Source organism: Mus musculus, chromosome 13, assembly GCF_000001635.26.
Source record: "Mus musculus strain C57BL/6J chromosome 13, GRCm38.p6 C57BL/6J".
NCBI classification, from domain to species: domain Eukaryota; kingdom Metazoa; phylum Chordata; class Mammalia; order Rodentia; family Muridae; genus Mus; species Mus musculus.
The window spans coordinates 108,848,111-108,862,726 of record NC_000079.6 but is presented as its reverse complement, the minus strand read 5'-3'; the positions used below and the strand labels follow the sequence as shown (position 1 = coordinate 108,862,726).

The 14,616-nt window shown below is 40.7% G+C and overlaps 1 protein-coding gene across 1 annotated transcript in view; it reads right to left on the bottom strand.

Moving 5' to 3' along the window:
- The window catches only part of Pde4d (phosphodiesterase 4D, cAMP specific), a 1,301,793-nt gene that overhangs the window by 1,093,243 nt on the left and 193,934 nt on the right, over positions 1-14,616 (bottom strand). The window contains exon 2 of the mRNA NM_011056.3: positions 2,520-2,652. Coding sequence (NP_035186.1) covers positions 2,520-2,561 — 42 coding nt within the window. The 5' untranslated portion in view covers positions 2,562-2,652. The remainder of the gene's footprint in view (positions 1-2,519; positions 2,653-14,616) is intronic.

Here is a 14,616-nt window from a genome sequence, read left to right as displayed (position 1 = left end):
TTATGCCTTTATCTTCTACAGTAAATAGAGATTGTCTAAGTGTTGCAAACTACATTGTTACTCTTCTCAGAAAGGAACACACTAATAAGGTGTCCATCTAAAAATAGTCTTAACCCATTCTTCTCTTGTATGCCTTATGCAATGGTCAGTCTTCATTGTTAACTTTATACTTAAATCACATAGGAGACACATATGTGTATGTGTTGGTCAATGTGATATCCAGAAAGCTCTGCATGAAGAAAGGAAACCTTCGTTTATTGTATATAACATCACTCCAGGGCCTGGGGCCCAGAATTGAATGAAAAGAGGAATGGGGGAGGAGCCAGCAGGTGCTTGCTGACTGACTGACTATACATGCCTTGTGGCCAACCCCTTACACCACACTTCCCTTGCCATATTCAACTAAAACCTCAAACTGTGCGACATCATAAGCCCTTTCTTTCATTAGTCGCTTCTTTTCAGTTTGTCACTGAAGTAAAAAACTGCACCTAGATTCACAGTGACAGGCACAGGATCTATTCAGCAACACGTGACCGATATGCTTCCATTCATGTTGACAGATACAGGCTCTTCGCACGCAACAACACGTGAACAATCACAGAAACAGTCTTCCCATTTCATGTTTATTATTTTTAAATTGCCAAATGAAATAATGCCCAAACAAAGAGTTGACAGTTCTTAAATTAAGTTATTTGAACGTTCTTTAACAAAACGGAAATTGCTGCTTCTGGGGGTGGACTCTATCCTGGCAAAGGGTTAATGGGTAGAGGTGACATGCCACCAGACCACACTTCAAATGCAGAAGTGGCACATTCTTACTAGTACATCAGCCACCTCATTTCTCAGATAAGGAGTCATACCCTGCTCGGAGTCACTCAGCTGTGTGGGCAAAATGCAAGAGCTCTCTCTGCGCCAGGGGCTTTGGAGGATGCAAGCAAATGAGAACCCGGCCGGCCGCTCCTGCCACCTGAATGTGGGCAGTTCAAGCTCTCATGGTCTGGGAAGCTTCAGCCTTCCATTTTGCCGAGAGAAGAAGAAACAGTGCACAAAACAAAGGCAAACAGGAAACTTCTAGAATCATTCAACACTCTTGCTCCCTTAAAGTCACCCCATGGAGTCGGTTACCATTAGAAGATTTTTCCCTCCAAGAATGGAGAAGAACTAAATGGTATGTTTTAATTATCCAAAATGCTCTCCTCTTCACCTTTCTAATTTTTTTTCAAACCATGTGCCCCTGACATTCAACAAAAGGAAGTATCATATTGATATGATACAAATCATATTTGATTTAAAACAAGAAAACCCAGTAACAGGCGTGTTCTTAGCTTGGTAATTTGTATGCAGGTAATCCCTATTAAAATGAGCAACTCTGTACAATGATGAAAGGAATTCTAGGCACAAGGCTCTGGCCTTTTATGTTATGCAAAATTCCATATAACCAAAGACCAACGACTAAAACAAATGAATGTGAACACTTCACCAATTTGTTGAATTTATTTAGTTGGTTATTAAGCTTGGGAATCAATCAAATGACTGGCAGCATATCTCTCAGTATAGCCTTTTTTTTTTTTTTTTTTTTTTTTTTTTTTTTTTTTTAATGCTGTAAGGCACACTAACTTGTCCTCTCTACACGCTCATCCCTGTTCTGTAGGAAGAATGAAAGATGGCCTTGGGCGAGGTAGGATCTTAGGACAAAACACAAAGCATTTCCACACTAGAGCAATGTGTTTGCATTTGTGGTTTTCCTGATGCCTTCAAATGAGTGTTCCTACGTCACAAGCACATCTGTTTGGATGCTTCTTCCCCTTGGGTAAGTGAACAAAGGGACATATTGTTAGAACTTGTCTGGTGGAAATTAGATCTGCATTCATCCTCGCCTGGTACAGCTTTTCTCCGACTGCTCTCCTTATTTTGTGTTGTTTATTCCCTCGTAAGATAATAGAAAACTCAAATTTGTCACGAGTCTGGTACCTTACAGGCACTGTACAATTCGAACAAATGCTTAAAGCACCTCAGAGCAAAGAGAAGGGCAACTTAAAGACATTAGAAAGGAAGACTAAAACGGGTAGTTAGAGACCTATGCCAGAGTGGGGAGCTAATGAAGGGATGGAGTTTCAGAATGTGTTTACCTGATAAGTACCTTTAACACACTTGCTTTCAATATATACCTTTGGATTGATCTAGACAGATTGATAGTCAAGACATATTTTTTCTATTTTAACTTTAACTACATATTTATTTCATGCACTCAAATATCAGGGTGCTCAGCATCATGCAATGAAGCTTATGTGAATGAGTGGAAAGGCATCTATATTGCAAAGGAGACCCATCAAATAGCAACTAGGCCACACGGATGAATGAGACTTCCTTTGTTCACAATCTACATACGGTTAGAGTACTGAAAGCTAACCAAAGGTTAACCACAAACCTAACTGCAACACCACAGCATTAAATCCAAGAAAGCTAGAAATGTTGTAAGTGCACATTTTACAAAACAAGTGAAGAAGAAAGGTACTTACACTTTTGCTCCGAGAGAGTACATCACAAGTGTCCCTCTCCATGGTGCGGCTCTCAGTAGTTTGGATGCCACTGGCTGCTTCCAATGTTGGTGCTCTCGCTGCAACTGTTACTCACTCAGAGGCAACTGAAATGCTGGAGAAAAAGGCAAGGAAAGGTTTAATCAAGTATATGATTAACATGTGCACTTCGAAATGCTGCCGTGGACTGGGACAGTGATTCTTAAATAATTCATCATAATAGGCAGAGATGTTGATGTGTTTAAAACAATAAAAGTGGACAGGAGGAACATTTCCAAAACAGCTTTTGTTTAACACAAGTTACAGATCCCAGCACCATCTGCTTTCTGTTAAATATCTAAGCTTACTTTTTTAGCAGTTGAGATAAATAAGTGTGGTAGACACAGCCTAAAGATCCTCATACGAGCAGAAGAGGCGGCTGAACCATGATGTGTGCTAATTCTTGCTGGGAAACTAGGGACTCTCCAATTTTCCACTAAAGGACCAGGCACATAACCTTTCCCACCAGTGGGAAAACACTAAAGACTACAGGATGGCTGTGAGCATGATGTCACAGCTTCCTCTTCTTGTTGTGTCACCACTAAATCTACATAAAAGTCAATGGCATTATCCCAATGGCTGTGCAGCAGTACTCCAGACCTTTGGTTCAAAGAGGTTGAAAAGCTTGCTGGAGAGAGGGCGAGGGCCTCTTACCTCGTTAAACAATAACTGTTATTCCAAAGACTCTTCCAGAGTAACTGTCGCTTTCATATCATCAGTGTTTCCTAACCTCCACTTTCCTAGACACTGGAAAGGAGACCATTTAGAAGGAAGGGAGAATTAAATAAATTTCTGCTATCCATTTACTTCCAGACATAGCTTCACTACTCATAGGGCAGAGTTGTATGTAGGATGATATGCTTTTGGGAGACTTACTCTAGAGCAAAGAAGATGAGGCCAAAAAGCTTGGCCAAAACATTGACTAATAAACAGTGTAGGCTGACATTGTAGGTGTGGAGGGTAAGAGGCAACAGTGTGTTTGAGCCATCATTTGGATGTAGTCTAAGTTCTTTAGGGGAAATAAGGTGCCTGTCTGACATTTAGGAAAAGGAGTAGCAGTAGTCATGGGCTGAAAGAATTTGGTTTGCAAAACAATTTTGAAAGGTGCAAGCTGTTATTATTTATAAATGGCAACATCACAGGAAGACCAACAGTGGACCTCTGGGAGCTCCCAGAAACTGAACCACCAACCAAGGAGCATACATGGGCTGGTGTGAAGACCCCAGCACATATGTAGCAGAGGACTGCCTTGTCTGGACTCAGTGGGAGAGGATGTGCCTAATCCTACCGAAACTTGATGCCCCAAGAAGGGAGGATAGTGGAGAGGGGGCAGCCCTATCAGAGGTAAAGGGGAGAGGGGATAGAGGAAATTCCTCTAGGGGGGGCAGGATGGCAGTATTTGGGATATAAATTAATTAATTAAAAAAAGAAAAGTAATCTAAAATAGTTATCTGCTTAAAAAAAACCAAACCAAACCAAAACAAACAAACAAACAAACAAACAAACAAAAAAAACCAAACCAAAAAATATCCAAACATGAGTTCAAAGCATGAGAGACTATTGAGAATCCAATATAGCTGCGGACCTCAGCAAAGGGATAGCCATGCAGCAGAGGAGTCCAGAGCCCAATCCCACCATTGGATAGGGACCGTCACCATGCTCTCTAACAGCCCACAGTGGCAATCTCTCAAGGCTGAAAAAAAAACTGGTTTCAGTCCCATATGAGCCACTCTCTTTCGAGTTTTAAAAATCAAAGTGAGATATTTTAGGGAGGCCAAGGCCCCTCCGACAGCAAGGTACAAATAGAAAAGAGAGAATGGATACTATTATTGCTAAGAATATCCTTAGATGTGGAGACCCAGTGCTACCAAGGAGAAAAAAATAAAGATTTTCTAGCTTGAAGAAAATGTCTGCATAAAGGTAAAAGAAAAACACATTATCCAATGTGAGTTTCTAGGGGAAAAATAATTAGTTCATTTAGGCTTTATGGGCTTTTGTGGTCACTGCTTTAAAGAGAAGAGGTTTTGAATAGAGGGACTAACCTACACAGGAAAAATACTTAAGCTTCCAGGAACTGAGTCACCTTTATGATTAGATATGATGCACAGCATCTTAGATGACCTCCAAAAATGTGGAAATATATTATTCATCTCATTTGCGAAATGGATTGAGATAGTTTTTAACTATGATCTAAATGTCCATGCCTAGAGAGAGAAAAAAATGACATCTAGATAACTGCTGTAGGAAGCTGATGCTCTGCTGGGGAGAAACTCATTGAAAATATTTAATTATTCATCTGGAATGTAATGAGTACCCTTAGGGTACCACGAAGAAGTGCTCACAGTGAGCTAGTTGATCAATGGTTTCAAACCAACAAATCAGTAAAGTCAGACAAACAATGGATTTGACCTGGAAAGTCTTACTGAATTAATCAAGTAGTTTAAGGCATTTGACTTGAACGCCTTTAATCCCATCATTAACAGATTCTTCCCTTCAGGAATTCAAAACTTAAAGGAATATGAGTAAACAGATAGACTTAATGGAATGACCAGAGTCTCCAACTTTATAGCTATGGGGCAGCGTGGCCTCCATAAAAAAGTATGGACCTGGGAGCCAAATAGGTGTATCTCTGTATAGCTCTAGACAATCTGACATGTCTTAGCAGAGAGACACTAAGGAATACCTGGTCTTCTTTGAGTGTTGATGAAGAGATGTGCTTAGAGTAATATCTAACAAAGCATTTGGCCTGTAAGATGGGGCACACTTTTGTCTTCACCATCTGCATCTTTCTCTGAGTACCACCATGTCAAGTAATAATTACACAACTGAGTCTTACTTGTTGCCTACAGTGTCTAAACCCCAACAAATAAAACACGCCTAGGCAAATTTCAACTAAGTATTGGTGAATCATTTACCTGGATCTCAGGAGATGGCGCATGGCTATCAGGATCATTTTAAGAGAGTTCAGTAAATAAAGACTCTAAGGAAGATGGGGGCGGGGTAGAGGAACCCACAATGACAGTGCAGTCCTGGGAGCAGGCAATGGCAGAGTTATCTACAAGGAGCAAGCAGAGATGGCTGCCGGCATCTACAAAAAGACAACCATGCAGAGCTGGCTTTCTTGACGAGGCAGGTTACTTTCTGGCACAGCTCAGAGGAAAGAGGTGAAGAGAAGCACATGACCTCATGCCACCCACTCTGATCACCTGCCAAGACTCCCTACTAGCCAAGTGCAACTGAGCAAGAGGGCAACGGAAGATGCAGATACACTTTTCATCTGTCAGCATTCAGGGACAGAAAGCTCTGAAAGCAGACAGAAAGGGAAAGAGGAAAGAGCTGCAGGCAAAATAGAAGACCTGCCACACAACTATGTTATGCATTCTAGCAAGAGGATTATATTTTCCTGCTGCCTCATTTGTTCCAGGAAAAATATCTACCATTTATCTCAATAATGCCAAAAAAGAGTAGATATTGCTAATGTATTGTACTACTCAAAATTAAGGGTATCTTTTCCAGAGAGAATTCATTGTCCAGACTCAAACTTGATCACCCTGTGGCCATAGTTTGTATTTTTTTATATCCCCATACCACTCTGGTGTTGCTATCATGGACCAATGCCATTTAATTATTAACAGAGAGTAATCAGCACAAATATCAGATCTATGCACACACCAAAGAATGTTTGAAAAAAATATATATACATATATATATATATATATATATATATATATATATATATATATAATTTCTTTCTTTCTCCCAGGGATGCAGTTATCTGAGTCTCTACAAATTCCTCCCTTAGCAAAGACAAGACAAGACAATGTGTTTCTCCCTCTAGGCAAGATACACAAATGAAAACCAGAAGGCCTCACTGGCACATATGTTGTCATTATGACAGAAGCTTTCATATAAAAGTCAATGGGAAAGAAGGAAGAGTCCACCCCTGCAGGGAATAGACTTCAGAAATACAAGTCAACGAGAAGCAGATTAGAAAAGCTAAGATAGACACTGAGAGCAGGAGCCTAAACCACCTGGATAAACTGTGCAGCTTTGGAGCAAGGATCAAGATGAGTCTTTTCAGGAGATTAAAGGCTAAGTGTCGAACACTCTAAAGTGCTCATTAGAAAAATAATTTTAATATCTACCATTACATTGACACATGAAGCTGTAAGATATTGGGAAAGGTGCCATCTCTTTTACCCTTTGCTTGATGTGTGCTTCGTTGTAAAGTAGAGAAAATAGTTTTGTCCCAACCTACCCCAAAGGGTTGTTGTAGGGATTAATTAGCTAATATCCAAACATTTCTGAAGAGTTTCCTCCAAACATAATTCTGCACATTTAAACAGAAAACGTAGGTTCCAGCTGCCCTCAAATATCAGGAAAGCTACTGGGTTTGTGTCAGGCACTTAAGATGAATTTCCTTTTCTTCTCCTTTTGTGGAACAGGACCTTTTTTATTTTTTTTTCTTTTCCTTTTCTAGAGTAATATAGTGACTGGTTGAATCATAAAACCACTTCACAGACATTAAAATAAAACACCACTGAGTTCCAACTTGCCACTCACTGAAATAAATCCGTCATATAACACAAAGCCTTCTTCATTTAGGGCAGTAGTACTCAACCTGTGGGTCACAGCTCCTTTGAGGGGTTGAAGGACCCTTTCCCAGGGGTCATCTGAGAGCATTGGAGAGCACAGGTGTTTACATTACAATAATTATATGGTGGGGGAGTCTCTGCAACATGAAGAACTGACTTAAAAGATCACAGCATAAGGAGGCTGAGAACCAGTGTTTTAGGGAGAAAGAAGTGTCCTAATGGATACTGTGGATAGTTAAGAAGTAATCAATTGAATCTGTCTCTAATTTAGAGTCCTTTTTTTTTTTTCATTAGATGGTAGATATTTCTAATGGTACATTAAACTGACATTAAATTGCTTCTGTCTTCCCTAGCATTCTCTCAAAGGGCTGGGAGAAACAAGGATGTAATCAATCCCACGCTGTTACACACACGCTCAGCAACTATACTCTCACCCAGCTGTGGCCTAGTCCTCTTGAATAGATTCTAATATAACGGGAAAATAGTGGATATAGACTATAGTTGTTATAAAAGGCAATGTCCTCATGTAGTTTAAACAGACTCGATTTATTTAGGCTTAGCCAGAAAACTTTATGAAGATAAATTAGGGAAAGACAATCAGCCTAAGAAATAAATACTCCAAATGTTAACAAGGGGACAAGACAAAATTTTCATGAAAAGTTTAACTGATGGCCTCAGTGAGTTAAATGTACACGAGTTTTCCTTCTCCATACAGATGATAGATATAGTATTTGTCCATTTGGCCTCTGTTTAGACAAGGGAAGATACTACCTGGATATCCTGGTATCTTCTAAAACCTCTGTGTTAATAGACAGTCCAGATGCATTTTAGTCCAGACCCAAAGAGAGCACTAGAGGGTTTCTGAATTTTACAGCTTCTCTCGTTTGCCCAGGTGCCATGGGCTGATATCTCTCAGCTGAGCTCTTGCTTGGGCTCTAGAAACAGAAATCTAGAGAGCTCAAGACACACAGCAAATCATTCAGGAACTGCGAACATGAGGGATCAGCCTAAGATCACAGGGTTGCCTAAGACAGGTCAGGAAGGAGTATAAAGTGCCCCATCCCCTGACATGCCCATAAAAGTGTCTTGGAGCCGAATATTCTGCCCTGTTCACTTTTTTCCTGGAAGCTACTTTCATGGCTCTAACAATGTCTCATGGTTTTTCAGAAGAGTTTACTCAGTTCTAAAGTGGACAGGAAGCTGACAGGCAACGGAAAACAAACTTGTGACATCTGGTTTCAGTTTGCACTTTGTAGGGACTTCTGCAGAGACATCTCAGAGGCCAAGTAGAGAGGTCAGATGGTCTGTTCAACACGTGTTTAATTTGTCTTATCATTCCCACCCCCAACATCATTGCTTCGATATAGTTAGACTTCTCTAATCTTTCCATGTTTGTTTCTAACTCAGACCCTCACATTCATGTTTTTAAATTGTTCACCTGAACATTTTGTTCTTTATCGTCCTGCAAAAGCCCCACCCATCTATCAATTTCCCCAAGTCTCCAAATCTCAAAGGCCCCTACTGTGGACTGCAAAAAGCCAAAGACAAGTTGCACAGATCTCCACTTTGTTCCCTAAGGATTCTAAGTTTAATCATTGTTTCCTCAATTTAGAACTGAATAAGGCACCCTATTCCAACTACACATTGTGTGATTAATCAATCCGAGTTCGTTAAGGATGGGAGCCTTTCACCATAGCTGTTCCACCTTCTCCACAGTGGAGACATACTGTTGCTCACTTATCAACAATGTAAAGAAACAGAGGGGGGAAAATAAAGCTATGATCCGGTGTTTCTCCTCTTATGAGTCAAGAACCCTTTGGGGTTGAAAGAGTCTTTCACATGCGTCACCTAAGACTATCAGAAAACAGACATTTACATTACAAATTCATAAAGTACAAATTTTCAGTTAGGAAGTAGCAATGAAAATAACTTCATGGTTGGGGGCCACCAGAACAGGAGGGACTGTATTAAAGGGTCACAGCATTAGGAAGGTTGAGAACCACTGCTATAAACCCATTTTTAAAAAGGAGCATTTCAACCAGTAAGTATATATTTTATAAAATTAGAAATAAAATTATAGCTACAGAAACTTCATTATCTCATTATCAAAGAAATTAAAATCTCTAAATTTATATTTGCTTTCTCTGTGAGTTAGCAAAGTTATTTTTCATAAAATCCTGGATGGATATGTATGTTATTAAAAGATATATATATAATTAAATATGTTTCACATCTTGCTGACATGGTTTCCAAATGAAATAAAGCCTTTGGAAGGAATATATTAATAAAATCCAAAAGCTTTAATGTGGTGACATACTTTTACACAATAATTCTGGAAGTAAATTTAATTGTGAGAAGGGATTCGTATGCAGAAGCAATCTTGGAAGTTCTAATAGTAATAATGAAAATGTGAAATAATTTAGATATCCAATTATAGGAGACTAGCTAATTAAAATATGCAACCCCTCCTAATGCATAAAATAGATGCACATTAATTTAATTACATGAGAAACTGTGTGTGTTGCAATGTTAACTAAACTTAATTGGGAGAGGTTGTGGCTATAGGTAAGGCTCAGCGATAGACTGCTTGTCTAGCCCCTGTAAGGCACTTGAATTCATTCCCTATATGCGAATGCACACACACACACACACACACACACGCACGCACATACACACACACACATACACACACACATACACACACACATACACACACACACACACACATACACACACACACATACACACACACAGACACACACACACATACACACACATACACACACACATACACAGATACACACACACACATACACATACACACACATACACACACACACACATACACAGATACACACAGAGACACAGACACAGATATAGACACAGACACAGAAAAACAGACACAGAGACAGAGAAGGAAGGGAGTAAAGGAGAAAGCAAGGAAATGGACAAGAAGAAAATTCATCATTAAAGTTGCTTCTACAATATTATCCTGAAACTATGCACAGACGAGGAGTTGGAATGAGATATAGCAAAAATCATACGTTTGCATAGGCACCGTATTATGGTCCATTCCATTCTGGCTTCTGAATTTCTTTGCTTTCTCAAATTATCAACACTTGGGAAAAGGCACTTAAAAGTTAGGTAGATGGGAAATGTTTGTGTGTGTATAACAGCCACTAACCGCCCCTTCTTCCTTTAGTGGTGAGTTCTGCTTCTGTCTATGGTTATCCTGGGCACTTCTCACATGGCCCTTTGAAGCACTGGAGCAAATATAAAACCAAGTCACTAACCACCACTTGCTACTTCAGACTATAATGATAGTGCTGACGTTTGCTTATACGATGACTGTGAGGGAGGCTGTTAGACTGCTTGTTTGTGTCTTCGTTTGCTCTAGAATTCCCAGGTTTGCTGTTTTGCATGAAGTGCTAGAATTCGTCTTTTAGGGCTGGGAATGGCTTAGTTCAAAAGAGATGGTGAAAATTAAGCCTCCCCTCACAGATGCTGTTCTCTCTGTCCTCTGGTGGGTATCAACCAAAAGACGATTTCTACTTTCAAATCTGGTGATATCACCATCTACCCAAAGAATCCCCTTAACAGTACACTTAGAAAACCAGTTAACAGTGGTTACTCCGAGCTAGTTTCTGAGGAACATGTCCAACACATGGTACCTTGAAGACAGAGGTGAATGCAAACAGCACACTATATTAGCCATCAGTGGGATCAGGTTTTATGGGACCCATAGGAGTTCAATTTACAAAGTATTTTCCTATTACTATACATTGGGAGAAAAATGCATTGTGAGATGGAAAGTAAGAAATATTCAGAAAGCTACCTAATCCTGTCTTCCCTGATCTACATGCTGTAAATCTGCAGAATTTTTCTACCCAGGTCCTAAGCAGTCTCTCCACTAACCGTCTTTCCACTAACTATCTCTCCACTCAATCCACTAACCTCATCCTTTTATCTAATGCTCCCTCTCCACAGCCCGGTCCTCTTTCTCTTCACAATTAAGTACTTGGAAAAGATTGAGCATTTCCATTCTCCTTTCCCACCCCAGACTCTTCCCCTTAACCCAATGCATACTAGTTTCCCTCTTTCTGTACTTTCCCTGAAGACCTTAGAACTCCCAGAAACTATGGACATTCTGAATAGACAGTGCAGCATGGTTGTTTCTCTAGAAACGTTCTCCTCTGTCTTCTGTCTTCTGTGATATCACTTCTCTGGCTCTCTGGCTGCTTGCTTGACTTCTTCCTTTTTAAAAGTTTTATTAGCATACATTGATTAGCATAAAATGGCTTTCCTGCAGAGAGACTACACCGGCTGACAGAAATCCAGATCTATGCTTAGCTCAATCAGTATCAGAGAGGCATCCTCCAGCAGCTGATGGGAGCAGATGCAGGGATCCATAGCCAATCATTAGGCAAAGAGAGACAGAGAGATACAGAGGCACAGAGAGAGAGACAGGGACAGATACAGAGAGAGAGGGAGAAGCAGGGAGACAGAGACAGAGAGAGACAGAGAGGAGAGAGAGAGAGAAAGAAAGAGAGAACAAGCTAGCTCAAGTTGGAGATCTCTATGGGGTACCTCCCTTTTGAGTTCAAGGAACCCCATGGAAGAGAGGGAGGAACAATTATTGTAGGAGGCAGAAGGATCTAGGTCACCAGGAAAACACAGCCTATAGTCTTCAACTAAGCAGAGCTCACTGGGGCTCACAGAGAGTGAAGCAGCAATCATAGAGCCTGCATGGGTATGTTCTAGGCCCTCTGTACACATGCTGTGGTTGTTTAACTTGAGATTTTTGTGGGACCCCCTAACAGTGGGAGTCGCAGGCTGTCTCTGACTCTTCTGCCTGCTCATGGGACCCTTTTTCTCCTACTGGGTTGCCCCATTCAGCCTAAATATGTGGGCTTGTACCTAGTCCAATTGTATCTTCTTAAGCTGTGATTAATGGGTGTCATTGGGAAACCTTCATTTTTTTTTTTGAAGAGAAACAGAGGAGGGGTAGATATGGGGGATAGTGAAGGTTTTGGGGACTGCTGGGAGGAGTGAAGAAAGGGGGAGAGTGTGGTTAGAGTATATTGAAAAAAAATATATGTCACAAAACATACATATACATGTCATATTCACCCCTATTACACCTTGTCATCTTCCTACTCCTGTTGCTCCCTTTCATCCTTCCCCCATCACAGGATCATCTTCTCCTTTGTTCACGTACAGTATAAACAATAACATTAGTTTTACTTTTTCAGGAATTCTGAATAAGTGACTGCGAAGTCAAAGTTTACCAAGGAAAGCTATAGAATTCACAATCATGGGGGCTGTAGATATGGCTCAGCAGTAGAGATCAGTTGCTAGTCTTTCAGAGGTCCTGGATTTAGTTTCCAGAGTTCATAATACAGCTCGCGATCAAATGTAACTCCAGTCCAGGAGTATCCAACATCTCTTCTGCCCTCCACAGGCACTGCACATACATGTTACACAGACATACATGCAGGCAAAATACACATGTTGCCATATGCTTAACCATTTCCATGAATGCATATCATATCCTGATTACATCTGAGCTTCGAATTCAGGCACCTGAATTCTGTCAGGCAGCTGACTTGAACTGTCCACAATCCTCTCAAAGGCAGTACGTCCATTTATGAATTTAACAGTTTTGCTTAATTCTCAAACACATCCCTCCTGCTATTTGTGCTCTCTCCCTCCTTCCCTCTCCCCTCCCCCTCCCCCTTTTCTCCTTCCATCCCTCCCCTACTCCTCCTCTGTGTCCCCATCTTTCCCTCTCAGCTGAGAATGCTCTGACACACCAGCCAAAACTCTGAGCTCTTCTCACTCCTTTCCTGTTATTACCACCACTCAACCAATGATCACATCTCACTGGAGTACAACTAGGAAATGGCTCTCAGCTCTCTCCTCTCTTTAAAAATCTATCGCCACTATGTTCTAGACATTTATCCACACTGTATCAGCCACTTTCTAACCAGCCTTCTTGGGGATAACACTGTCTCTTCCAAGTTTATCTTTAAAACCTTACACCCATATCATAATGTACAAGTCAGTCACCTCCACATGATGAGTAGGGACGTGGTTTTTGGTTGCAGAGCCTCTCCTTGCCCTCTTAATAGCATGGATCTCAGTCACTTGAAATAGCAAGATACCTGCAGTAGTGGCTTATTTTTAAATTACATTGATCTCTCTCTCTCTCTCTCTCTCTTTCTCTCTCTCTCTCTCTCTCTCTCTCTCTCTCTCTCTCTCTCTCTCTCTCTCTCTGTGTGTGTATGTGTGTGTGTGTGTGTGTGTTTGTGATAACAATTTGTAGACATTGGTTCTCATCTTTCACTATTCAGATCTCAGGGACTGAACTCAGACTGTCTGACTCAGCAGTGAGTGAGTGTTTTAACTCCATGAGCCATATCACTGACCCCATTTAAAGTTACTTCACATTCTGTAATTTTTTACACCTCCATTTCCTTCTGGAATATTCTACTCTTCTTCATCTCCATATCTGTACATCTCCTTTTTTTTTCTTTGACACCGTCCTCAAGACTCAATTCAGGTGTCATCTTTTCTTAGAAGGTTCATGGTTCTCTCTATATAGCAGTTTACTGCCATCCAGTCCCTGCCACCCTTCTGTCCTTCCATCCTGCTTCCTGAATGCTCTTGACAACACATTTACCAATTTATATTGAAAGAGCCCATTTCCCTGTTTGTCGCTGCCACTCTTATCCTGAATTTTAGTTTCCCCTTGGAAACAAGTCATTTCACACTTACATAGACAATCAGTAGATAAAATATACACAACAAGTCTTTGCTGAATTCTGCTTAATCGAGCTGCTTCCCTTCACTGGAGTAATGGCAAAGATGCACATTTTGTCTTAGGAATTAAAAGAATGAATCTTTTGCTTTGTAGTTTATGCTCATACAAAGCCGCTATCCCATTTCCCTGTCTTCTCCCTGAACGATAACAGTAATCCTTCCTACAAATTCATTCAGTTGACATTCATTAGGCACTTTTGGTATACAATGAACTGTACCAGTGTCCTGGGACACAAGGATAAATGTGACAAACCCTGCTTGAGGATCCGGGGGTAGAAGCGACAGAAAAGAGCATAATACATTAAGTTCTCTGACAGTTCAGAGAAGCCGGTATGGGACCCCCAGGAGGCTGCAAGTGACTCATCCACCTAATGGCTGCAACGCCTTTCCTGTCATTCTGCTCTTGTGAACACTTTATGCTAAGTGATTCAAGTGCTGTTCCATATACTGATGTACCCCGAGCACAAGGGACAGAAGAGAAAAGTGAAGACAGACAGTTCCTTCTCTCTCCTTTGGGCATCTGGTGAGACTTCTGTTCCTACAGTAGAGCTGGCTCCAGAACTCCACAGCCAGAAAAATGTGCTGTAAATAGCCACTCAAAGGACAATGGCAAACAGTCACAC